The 13,488-nt window shown below is 33.7% G+C and overlaps 1 protein-coding gene across 3 annotated transcripts in view; it reads right to left on the minus strand.

Moving 5' to 3' along the window:
- The window catches only part of VCAN (versican), a 133,126-nt gene that overhangs the window by 26,095 nt on the left and 93,543 nt on the right, over window positions 1-13,488 (minus strand). For all 3 annotated transcript variants that reach the window (XM_074204539.1, XM_074204537.1, XM_074204538.1), the window contains 2 exons: window positions 6,184-6,342; window positions 4,648-4,730 (listed from right to left, as the gene is read on the minus strand). In XM_074204539.1, the coding sequence (XP_074060640.1) occupies window positions 4,648-4,730; window positions 6,184-6,342 (242 nt within the window). The remainder of the gene's footprint in view (window positions 1-4,647; window positions 4,731-6,183; window positions 6,343-13,488) is intronic.

Below are 13,488 nucleotides of genomic sequence, written 5' to 3' on the forward strand. Positions count from 1 at the left end.
TTCTATGAAGTTTTCAAACTCTCAGAAAAGAGATTTTTTTTCTTAGAATTCTAGTGGTAATAATCAATACAAAATATACATGTATTTTTAAAACAGCCTACACTTATGTTAACTTTGCTAAATATCAATTAGGAACATTCCAAGAAGTAGCTCTCATCTAGTACCTTGTCTCAACTCAGCATCATTCACTCAAGTTGGAAATACATCTACAAAAATTATTTGGTTATATATTGTTAAACAATACAATAGAATCCATTAAAGAGGTAAAGGAATATGTATATGAGATGATAAGAGTTTGGTATTTTTTATTGCAAAGTATTTACATTTATTTATATTTTATTGTTTTAATCTGAATGACACTGTAATGTCTTACAGATAAGCAAAATGAGAGCAAAGGATATTGAGACCTTACTAATAAGTCAGAAGCAAAATGAGAATAAGAATTAGAAAAGTACTGGGAGGAGGGTAAAGTTGATAAAGGCTCAATAGCAGAATGAGTTGTTTTGCTATTTGCCTTTGCTATTGAAATGATCATCTGTATAGAAAACACTCATTGCCTTCATGTTTGTGAAGTAAAATTGTATGGATGGTGATGGAAAGCAGATTTCCATTCATTTCTGCTTAGGTAAGAATAGGGAAGGAGATGAAAAACTATTGCATGAAGCACTAAAAACAGAATCAAAATGAATGGTTCAAGAATGACTTCTTCCACTGGCATTGGAAATGTCTTCAAATTTCTCATATTTCAGATTTTTTTATCTATAAAAATGAGAATAATAATTGGCCTTTACCTACCTAAAAGTAATATTGTAAGGATAAATGAAATGAACTATGTGAAAATTCTTTGAGTTCTTATGAAGAAAGCTACAATGTATTGAAAGGAGGTAACTTGGGGAGTACTGATACTAATACTTATATGAAAAGTTAGATCAGCTTGCTTCCAGTCATGTTTTAGAGTAGAGCATTGCTATTAATGTTCAATTGTACCAGTCACATCCAAGTCTTCCTCATCCCACTTGGGGTTTTCTTGGCAAGGATACTAGAGTGATTTGCTATTCATATCTCCAGCTCATTTTACTAATGAGGAGTCAAACAGGGTCAAGTGACTCACTCAAGGTCACATAGTGAAATGTCAGAGGCCAGTTTTGAACTCAGGAAAATGAGTTTTCCTGATTCAAACTCAGTGCTCTATCCACTGTACACCTAGTTGCCCAGAGCTGAGATTTAGTCACCAACATTACCAAAAAATAGACTTATCCAGCCTCCACATTTGAGATTACATCAAACAAAATGTTTTGCATGCTCAAATGATGGAATTCCCATTAGGCAGCTCCCTCCCTCCACTTCACATTCGCATTACTAGGAAACAATCTTGTTCAAAAGAGTCATAAACTAGTGTATTATGATACAAAAGAGCTAAGAAGAACTTCATTTTAAGCTATTTAAAAGAAAAAAAGTAGTAGCTAACTTTCAAGGATCATTTTAGTTAAGTCCTGTTCAGGAGGATGTAAAGTACCAGGTAATAACTACTAGAATTTTATGAATCTTTTCCTCTTATTTCTTAAATTCTTATATTTAGTCTGCTTAAGCTTTTTATTTTGTAAATAATGTTAGATTTTAAGACATGTTGGTTGTGGATACCTGGTAGATAGTTTAGTAGCTAGAGTGCTGGTCTTGGAGCTGAGAAAATTGAGTTCAAATCTGTCTTCAGATACTTCTTACCAATTAAATTAAGTGTTATCTGCCTCAACTCTCCTACCTACTGTCCATGGTAGTTATGATGAAAAAAATGAAATAATACTTATTAGGCACTTTGTATATCTGAAAACACAATGTAAGTGCTAGCTATATCAAAATAATCTCTGCCATCAATTATGCCATTGTATATTATATTAAGAGAGGACAGGGAATAAGTATTTATATGCCTTCTACATACAAGGCACTGTGCTAAGCTGAGCTTTTTTTTTACAAATATTATCTCATTAAATAGACCTTTCATTATGTCTGTTATAAAAATGATATGATTGACATTTTAAAAATTCAATAACTTTAGAAAAGGCAATTTCTTTTTTAGATAAGTATCACAAAAGAGTTCAAACTGAAGAATTTTAACTAAAAATGGAATGAGGCAAATATTAGAGAGAGAGAGAGAGAGAGAGAGAGAGAGGGAGAAAGGGAGAAAGTCACCTGATAGAACAAAAGCTAGCTAAGTGAAGTGTGGTTAGGTTAGTCAAAAAGAATTCATATTTAACTGGCTAATTTAGTTTGATGAACTCTTTGAAAACATTATCACTGTGATAACTTAAGGCAATTCAGTGTAGACATTGTAAAAGTTATTTATTAGAGTTTACAATAAAGCATTAGCCAAGTTTCCCTGTTGGAGATTAATGGCTAAGTTAAAGAATAACAGGTTAAAAGAAAAAGTGACAGAAATGAAAATGCTTTAAGAAATAATAAGCCAAGTTGGCATTTCTCATTTTAATATTAATTACAAGGCAAGCTTGGAACTAATTTTATTCATGAGTGCTCTTTTGTGAAATGCCTGATGTGATCTACACCCCTCCAAAGAAAATAATTGGAAAGTTCCTTAAAAGTATAACAATAAGAGGTATATGATCTCTAAGCAATTTAAATGGTATTATCAATGATTAGACTTTAGAATTTGTCAATGATAATTTAATTAATGGACCAAAAATAAGGAACATGACAATCAAAAACAGAAGACTATGACTAATTTAGATAGCTTGGCCAGATGCTAGCAGATAGTTTAATACATACAAATATAATTTAATTAATATGGAAATGAACACATTTATTTATGGCAAGCAAGATACAATTCACTCTGCTTATCAGAAATGTAATTTGGAAATTTCTTTAAAAGAATTTACTGAAATTACGAATCCCTAACACAGCTGCATAGAGAGATAAACAAGGTTGCAGCAAGAATAAATATCACTGATACGTCATGGTTAATATGAAAGATACTCATTAATACTTTCCTCAGAAAAACAGTGCTGCCTTACCTCCAAAAAGGATGCTAAAGTAATTCTCCTACATTAATAAATAGGACAAAAAATCCAAAACAAATTAGGAGTGCTGTAAATAACACAATGAAGTTCTCATTCTAATAGAAAGCATATATTACTTTTTCCAGCAAAAGACTATTAAGAAGTGAGAGACAAATAGACAGACAGAAACAGAGAGAGAGAGAGAGAGAGAGAGAGAGAGAGAGAGAGAGAGAGAGAGAGAGAGACAGGGGGGGAGAAGGAAGGAAGGAAAAAGGGAAAAAAGCAAAGAAAGAAATGAGTACTATTTGCTACAAAGTCGTGTGTGTGTGTGTGTGTGTGTGTGTGTGTGTGTGTGTGTGTGTGTGTGTGTGTGTGTGTGGAATAAGTTATAAGGATTAGTCTAAGCTATAGAAATAGCTACAGATGAGTTCAAGAAACACCTAGGCTGTCTCTAAAGGAAGGAGAGGACGAGATATGTGACTAAAAAACAAGAATGTGAAACTGAGATCAGTCAAAAAAAAGGACAACAGTCTGCTGGGCAGATGGTCTTTTCTTGCTCCAAAATGTTCAAAGTTAAGGGACACTTCTTAATGAACTTTTATTTTTCACAAAGGAAGAATTAAAAGGAAAGTAAGTGTCTGTCAACTTTAACTTTTCTAAATAAGTTTGTAGGGTTTATTTGAGGGAATTTGATTTTGTGCATATTTCATTTGATGTTTCAGGGGATAAGTCAGTTTAAATACCTTGGAAAAGATGACAAAGAATCAATCTTTTACCTGAATTCCTTATTTGCTTCTCTACCACTTCTAAAACCATTCCCATTTAAAAAAAAATGTTCACAGTAATTTTTCTCTTTAATTAATAAAGTTAAATAAGACTTTACTAAGATTATAGCTATATGATTTAATTAGATAGAATTAAAATCAAATGTTTCAAGATAATCCATTTATCCTGTCTCACCTGCATCCTATTTCATATTTTTTTCCTAACACAAAGAATTTTCAACTACCTATGAAACTGATAATTTTGCTTTGAGCTAGTCATCTTGAGTAGAAAGCACATTTGTATGTTTATTTATAAATTTATATGAGTATCTGTGTACACATATAGACAATGCTGTATGTATGCACATGAATATATAAATAAGTGAATATGTGTACAGATGTGTAATATACATTTATGCATTTGAGGGGGAGAGATAGAATAAAAAAGATTTTTACTCTTTTCCTTCTAGATGAGAAAGAACTGCTAATGTTTCTATATGGAAATCCCATTGTACTGATTAAAGATCTGGAAGATTTCAAAACTTCTTAAGTAAGATCTATAAGCATTCTAAATGGTTTAACCTAATTATATGCACAGGAAAAACCAAGTAAATGAAGACGATCTATTTCCAGGTTATGAAATATAGTTGGATGAACAATTCATAAAGTTTATTCATATATTTGTAAGTGTGTATACACACACACACACACATACACACACCTCCATATATCCAGTCAGAGAAGAGTTATCCAATAGAAAGCTTCCTGAGGACAGGGAGTCTATGACCCAGAGACTAGTGTAGCACTTGACCCATAAACCTACTAGATGTTTAAGAATGAAATAAGTTAAATTAGCTTTTCTATAATTGTCTTACCAGGGTACTGCCATCTGTCCAACGGAAGTCATGCTCAAACATCTTATCATTGAGACCTATCCACTGATAATCATGGCCCACACCTGAGAGACAGGAAACACCACAGATATATTTTTTTAATCAACATTTCCATATATGGGAGAAAATTTATCAAAAGAAAATTATTTTTGGAATAAATCACATTTCCTCTTCTCTGACTGGAACTATTTTAGGGTTTCATAAAAAAGCACTCATGGGCTACCAGCCACTAGTCCAGTTATCTTTTTTACCACTGATCCATATGTTTTAAACTGGAAGGCTGGCTTAAAAACTCATTGTGGAATTCTATAAAGTCAGTCAGTTGCAATTAGTTGAGAGAAATCATTTCAACACTTGACTGAAATTAAATAAGTATTTTCTCTCAGTTAAAAATAGAAATTGTTCAGTGATGTTTTTAGTTAACATAGAGAAAAAACAGCACAAATATTAAAGTTGTATTCCAAATTCCATGCTAATCTGATCTGAGGAAGCAAAACATTTGTTCTCACCCAAATCAGAAAATGAACACCTAGAAAAGACATTTTCTGCCCATCAAAAATGTATCTATCAAACTTTTAACAAAGACCTTCCAGTCATCTGGAAGAAGAGTAAAATGGATTTTGTGTCAAGACACAAGGTCTGTCTGTACAGCTTGTAAAATATAATTAAAGGATCTTAGGCTAAGATCTGGAAGGAGCCTTGGAGGCTCTGTCTACTCCAACTTCCTCATTTTACACATGAGGAAACCAAGTACCAGAGAGACCAATTAATTTGTCTGAAGTCATATAGGTCAAAAATAGCAGAACCTGGTTTCAAATCCAGGATTTTTGACTTCAAATCTAGGACTCTGTATCTTGCCATAAGGTATCTGAGTGATGTCAGATATCTCTGGGAAGTTGCTAAGGAGAGCATGGAATCATATTGCAAACAAAACTACACCCATGATCCACCTAAAAAGCATTCTTTTTCTCTGCTATTTAATGAAGTGACCTGATGTTCATTTCATTTTCATGACTTTAAATCTGAGGAACATGAGACATGTCTAGAACATAATTTCATGCCCTTCAGGCTCAAATTATTTGTTTGATGTATACAGAGACTCTCCCTGGTTTAAAGGTATTAATAATTAATTCACACAAAGTAGAGTTTCTTAACCTTCTTTCATGGTCTGGACCTCCTTGATACTCTAGAAAAGTCCAGGGCCTCATCATATTTTTGGTTTTAAATAAATAGCATAAAACAATTATTGCAAAGGAAATCGGTGAAGCAAAAACATATTGATCCAATGTTTTTAAAGGTAAAAAAAGTTAATTAAAAATAAGATTAAGATCTCCAGGAACAGAGAATAAAAGCAAGATGTTTTCTTTTTCCTTTCAGTTGGAACTTAATCAGTGGAATAAATGAGATAAAAACTAAATGGACAAAATATTAGACATTTAAAAGGAATGTCATCAAGGATGTATATTTTAATATATATTGAATCAAGGTGCCCTCTCTAAATATCTAGCTGATACGTACGGTTCACAAACAGTTGCTCTTCATGGGACAGGATACTGGTCAGATGGGCACCTTGCAGCCGACACTCTCTTTCAGCAGCATCCCATGTTCGGCGATGGGCAAAGTATTTGTAACACTGACCTTGGAATTTATGCCAGCCATAATCACAAGTCTCTGTGTCTAGAGAAAAACAAAGTAGGGATTTATAAATCTCATTTCAGACATTCCCTGTATTCACACAATGTACCTCTCAATGTTAAGTTGTGAAGATTCAAGTTGTGTCTGAAAAGTGTCATTGAATCAAAGAGAATGAAAAAGTTCAGTCACCATCCTCACGTGTAGTGGTGAGATTCATATGATTTGGGGTAAAACTGCTACTGAATTGAGAGCACTGCTGATGGACATATGTTTAATCCTTTCATGCACAACCCCAGTACACATACAGACACACACAGAGACATGGACACAGATACACACACACACACACACACACACACACACACACACACACACACACACCATAGAGCATTTCTCAAAATTGGACAAGTATCAGATTGGGGCTACTTTTTGTAAAATAAATTATGAGATCTAATTCATGTATATGACAGGACAACAGGCAGTGTTTGTAGCAGAGAGAGAGAGAGAGAGAGAGAGAGAGAGAGAGAGAGAGAGAGAGAGAGGAGTCAACTACTTCTTTTGGAGTCAGAAGCATCCTGTATTTGAGTCCCAACTCTGATCCATACTGAATGAATTCCAGACAGGTAATTCTCTAAGCTGTCAAAGTGGAGAGCAGGTGCCAACATGTCTCATCGGAGGGAATTTCCTCACTAGGAATTCTAGACACCAATGAAATCAAAGGGCTCCACTCTCCCCCCCGGAACTCTAATGTAATGGGGGAACACAAGCCAATGAAGAGACTATCCTTCAAGAATAATCATTGTTTTGTCTGCTGTAATCCTCCTTGCAGAGTCTCCTTAAGACTGATAACAAGCATGAACTTCAGAATAAGCACAGGTATGCTATAACTGTTTCCTAACTACTTACTCTGTGGTAAGGAAAGGCTTTTGGATTGAATTCAATCTATTCTTTTCTCCCTGGCTGCATTCAAGTGAGAAAAATGAAATACTTGGAGCCTGCAGGTGAGGAGAAAGGTCTGATTCCATTAGTGCATTATCAGGATGAATCCTTAACCATTCCATCTTATGTATTAATAGCCCTGCCATTGCTTCTGTTTCTGCCGTATTTGTCCATTCTTTCATGATCTCTCATGAAAAAGTGTTGGGGGAACTTGTGACTTTTTCAGTTTTGAGACTTTTTCAGTTTTGAGAGATCAGAAGAGTGAACTGCCCCAGAATTTGCTTGTGGCTAAGCCTAATAAACCAGTGCAACTCTGATGAATTCTGGATTCAACCCTGTAGTACATCAACCTGTTGCTTGAAATACCATATTCTTCAGCAATGGGATGACTTGTCCGGGAGGTATTCTGAATGTGGAAGTGAGTTGGGGGGGGGGGGGGGAGGGATCTTTTACAACAAATACTTCAAGTTTAAGCACTTTCTATCTAGGTATCTGGGAGACAGGAGTGGGCTCCCAATTTGGAAGCTGTTCTGTACTTTGGTTCTTGCTATATCTTTTCAGCAAATTTTTTTTTTTGTAAATGCTGGGGTGATCTCACTAGAAAACAACCTCTCAGGGGTAGATGAACACAGAAGGGGAAATTTTGTTACCCAGCCTTCCGTGCAAGAAGGAATTAGGAAAAGGACCCTTTCATAAATCAATCAAAGATAAGGGAAAACACTATATATATGTATATATATATATATACATACATATATACATATATGTATGTATATATATATATATATCAGTATGAGTTACACACATAAAAACCTCAAGAGTCTAAATCTTCTTTTTTAAAGTCCCTAGCATGATAGCATGAGCTCACTGTTTCAAAGAGAATAACTATTCTCTTGAGTAAGAGGAATCTGGAAGATTACTATAAATATTTTGTCCTTTCTAAACTCGAGGATGTGAAAAAGGTGAATCTTTCTGAGATAATTCCAAGTCTTCATTCACTGAAATAAGTAAGAAGAAGGAAGACATTGATTTGTCACAGGTGAAATTACCAATTTTTATGCTAATCAATTAAGAATTAAAATAATTAAGAAACTTTGTGTTAAAATTTAATATGAAAATGTAGCCTCCAAGAAAAGGAGGAGAGTGATGTTCAGGATAAAAAAGATAAATAAAGCTAAATGTCTGCCCTTCAGACATTTCTGAAAGTCTGGGGAAGAAACAAATTCAGTGAAATAATATAAATAAATTTAATAATCCAGAAATTGTTCAGTATAAATAAAAATTACTCTCAATTTGTTTAATTAAAAAGACAATTTAAATTTGACTATAATGTTATATCATGGTGTATATTAAGACAACACACTTTTCTACCCATTCTGTTGAATATTTCAATTTTATCCTAATTTTTGGCATTTAATACAGCCCAAGAATGATATTTCTGAAATACAGTTATTAAATAACTAAAAAATGTTTAATTGAATAAATGAATGAAAATTAATAAATATAAGGAAAGTGAAAGAATATTTTTAGAGTTGATTTTAATTATATTAAAAAGGCATTAAGGAAATTATCAGAAGACTATTATGAAAATTTGATTTTAATAATCCTCCTTATGGGATAATATGAGCCAATATGAACAAGAATCAACAATATTGGAATGAGAAGGCATAGATAGATGTCAATCTTTAAAGTATAATAAAAAAGAAATAAATTTCACTTTTATTGATAATATCTCATGGAGTTTTACTTCTTCTTGAGTGAAAAATCCAATTCAGATGTGAGTTGAGACATCACCCCATGATGTCATTGACCCTCCTCAAAAAGATGAGCAACAGCTACAACACAGACATGAACTAATTGAGTTTCAAAAGTAATCAAACAGGATAATCATAGAATTGGAAGGAACATTAAGAATTATATTTTCTACCCCTTTTAACTATATAGATGAGGGAATCAAGCCCATTTAAGGTTATTTATGCCAGACATCAGGTCAGTTTTTTAATTGAAAAAATGGTTGTGAATCTCAGATACTGGACTCCCAGTTCAGTGTTTTTTCCACGACTGTGTGAAAATACTGTGAGGGATTTCACTTTTTAAGTGATTCATACTCTAATCTTGGAGCAGATATAGCTTATCTTTGTAGACCGACTTTTTCTTTTCAGTTTAGTATACCTTGTTATTGTTTGGATATAAGGACTAACTGCCCTGAGGACTGTGTGGTTGATATTTTGACTTTTATAATAATTCTTACTTGGATAACATCAAATCTCATAGAAAAAGAATTAAAAATGCAAGCAGATTTGATATAGAAACAATAGTCAGTGTTATAAGAATCAGAAGGAATTTTACGACTCTAATCCTTTAACTTCCCACTGGAGAAGTATATATAAAACTCTTAGAAGGAAACAAAACCATATATGTGGATGGTAGGCTGCGTAGGAGGAGAACAAGTTTTAGAAATTTGGATTTAATCACCTAAAGCACAGAGACAAGTGAGTAGCATACAAATTAATATTCCACTTTGACCTTAGAATTATGATTGATTTTGTAGACAATAGGGACTCATTTATTAAAAAAAAAAAAGAAGTCACCCTTTCTATCTCCTTGCTCCACAAAGAGCCCCAAATGCTTTCTTTTCATTTAATTTGATTTTATTTTGCCTATTATTGTTGTTCATTTGTTTCAGTTGTGTCTAACTCTTTGTAATCCCATTTGAGGGTTTCTTGGCAAAGACACTGGAGTGGCTTGTCATTTCCATCTTAAACTTATTTTATAGATGTGCAAACTGAGAAAAATGAAAAATGGGGTTCAGTGACTTGTCTAGGGTCACAGCTAGTAAGTGTCTGACACTAGTGATGTCAGAAAGATGAACCTTCCTGACTCTGGGTCAGGAACTCTCTCTATATTTTTTTCCTTTTGCCTATAACCATGTTATTTTGCTTCACCAGAAGATTACTTCACAAAGAAACAAACTATCTTAAATTTAATTTCTAAAGTGATAGTATTAAATTAAATTCAAATGGAAGGCCACTAAGCACTATCTCTCTCTCTAAGCTCTCTCCATATATGTGTATATATGTATATATATATATATATATATATATATATACATATATATATATAAAGCTTATTGACTTAGAAAGGTACATATTAACATTACCTATATTTCACAGTAATTTTATTTATTTTGTTAAATATTTCCCATTTATATTTTAATCTGGTTCCAGAATATTGCAGGAATGCTTGACTCTTCTGGCTTCTAGTATTCAAGCAATAGCCCTCCCCATCATGGTCTTAAATTGGTTTTAAATAATGTCAATGGAAATTACATTTCTAAATCCAACTAAAAATAGATTTAAAAGTAGAAAAAGGTCCTATTAAAACAAGATGTGACATCCAGTTTTCTTTGGCACACTATCTAAATACTCACATTTGCCTATATTTGGTGATTTAACATAGTTGCCCAGTGTAACTTGAATGCTTGCAATAGATACCATGGCTGTAATCACTTAGAAAATTTAACACTGATTCTGCAACCTTCACCCTAAACTCATAATGCCAATTGGACATGAGTTAAGCAAAAAATGCCATTCATTCTTTTTGCTAATCTGAAGAATTTTGAAATAAGTATCATTTGACTGAAACACAACTACTTTGGTTGTGAATTTCAAATAGACTATTGGAATTATAGAAAGTTTTTCTACACTTTAAACTCAATCTATGAGACTTTCAAGATGTCTTGATTAATTACTAAACTGGGTCACATATTTAGGTATATGGGTGGATTTACTAAGCCAGCTCCTGTTCATGACAAGAGCAGCAGATACAGCTCTCTAAAAATGTTTCCCCTAGGTACAGAAGAATAGTGGGGTGGCTTCTTCAGTGTCTTTACATAATGAATATTTTGTTTTCATTAGAAACTATAAAAAGCAGAACAAAAGGAGAGAATTTCATTGTTTCTTGAATGTTCCGTAACATTTCCTTAAATGCTCACTACTCAGTGGTCAGATGTATCTTTGACTTCAGATAATGCACAATTTCAAAAGTCCCAAGAGAATACATTTGAATGTGAAATTATCTCTTCTAAGTATTCTGAGAGATTCTCCCTACTTTGCTGTTTTTATTGTACCTATGTGCTCTTCTATTCCTGAGTTTCCCGGAGCTGAGTACATACTGATAACTGGGTGGCCTTAAGCAAGTCGCTTAGCTGGGATAACTGTTTCTCAGCTGTAAGAGGAGGCAATAAGATCAGATACCCTGTGGGTTCTTCTCCAGCTCTAGGTCTATGATCTTACAAAGTATTTGAAAAAGACTTCAGTGGACAGATGAACAAGTGAACTGGACCAAATCACAGACAAATTGCCCTAATATCTCAGACTATTTTCAAACAAAAACAAAACACAGTTGACCTAAGAGTTCTGATAAAAAAAAAAACTCTGCTTTAAAACCTGTGTTACTATTAATAAAGAAAACATTTTTTCTTAGAGCAACCTGGACAAAGCAGTATATTAATCCCCAATGTGCCAGCAATAAACTAGAAGATCATGGTTGGACTTGGTAAACAGTCTAGGATACCTATTCTTCAGAAACTGATTTGGATGAAGGTTAAACTTTGCCCCAAAACAAGACAGAACCAGATACCTGGGAAAGGGGAAAAAAGGGAAAGAAAAAATTACTACTATTTCTTAGATCTCAAAAAAAAGTCTCACTAAACTATATCTAAAAGCCTGACTGAGTATATTCCCACATACACACATCACCAGGTCCATATTCAAATAATTTCCTGCTAGGTAAGCCCTGCCAGGGTTTAAATTCCACAGATACAATCAGACATATGAGACGTATTGAGAGAAAATTGTAGAAGAGGGATTAAAAACGTTATTTTGACTATATCATAAATCAATTTATTTTCATAATTATTAAGGGATGGGGGATGACTCATGATTATTATATACTTATTACTATAGGGAACTTCCAGCAAGGAGATGAGAAGAGAGGAGAGAAAGGGAGGGGAGAGGGGAGGGGAGGGGAAGTGGAGAGAGGAAGGGAGGGGGGAAAAGAGAAAGAAAAGAGAAATGAAAGAGATTACCTAACAGAACTTTTCAACATTCTGATTATATAACCTGAAGTTTTGCATGCATATATGTAAATAAAAAGCTTCCTGTGATCCTTTCATTTCTTATTCATTATATTTCCATTCTCTTTAGTCCATGTAAACCATACATATAGACTCCTCCCCCCAAAACCTTTCACATATTCTTCCCCAGTACACTACTTGCTATTCTTCTTATTACATTCCATGTACTTTCCAACCTCACAGATGATGTCCTTGTGAGCAGAAATGTATGTTCCTTCCCTCTTTCTGCACCTTTTAAATATCTAACCATTGCTCAAAGCCTTACTCCAAAGTCACACTATTAACAATTCTTTATTGATTCCCTCCATTAGGTAATGGTGGGTCAAACTTTTGGCCTCTTAAAATATTTTGCTTGCCTTGCTAATACTTTTATTATGTATGTTGTTACTTTTCAGCTACTGACCTACTGACATACTCTATGACTCTATTTTCTGAATCTTCGTTAATTTATTTGGAATTTTCTTGGCAAAGATACTGGAGTGGTTTGAGGAGATGAGGAACTAAGGCAAGCAGAGTTAAGTGACTTTCCCAGGGTCACACAGCTAGTGTCTAAGGCTGCTTTTAACTCAGAAAGATGAGTTTTCCTGGTTCCAAGCCCAGTGCCCTCTCTACTGTGTCACCTAGCCACCCTTCTCATGCATAACATGATGAATAGAGTGAGAGACTTGGATTTCAGATGACCTAGATTCAATTTCTGACTCTTTTACTTCCAAACTATAGGAACTTGGGCAAGTCATGAAGTTTCCAAATGTCTCTGACAGCTTCTGAGAACTTTTCTTCTAAGCCATAGACAGGTTACAATATGTCTTACTATACAGAAGAAATCATAAATCTTTCTTATATTTGTACTTTGCAATTAACTATAATTATGAGGATTATATATGCTATTTCCCCTTATTAGACTTTAAGCTCCATAAGGACAAGGACCAGTCTCTTATCTACTTTTTATATTTAATACAATTCCTGAGTTCAGTGCTCTATCCATAACTGACTCTTTCAATCAGCTATGGAATTGGACTGAATAATATATGCTGAATCACTATCATCACTTGGTCTAAATAAAAGCCAGAATCCTGATAGTGATACAATTGGAATGCTTCACTCCTTGCTAA

The sequence above is a fragment of the Macrotis lagotis genome, chromosome X (assembly GCF_037893015.1).
Source record: "Macrotis lagotis isolate mMagLag1 chromosome X, bilby.v1.9.chrom.fasta, whole genome shotgun sequence".
NCBI classification, from domain to species: domain Eukaryota; kingdom Metazoa; phylum Chordata; class Mammalia; order Peramelemorphia; family Peramelidae; genus Macrotis; species Macrotis lagotis.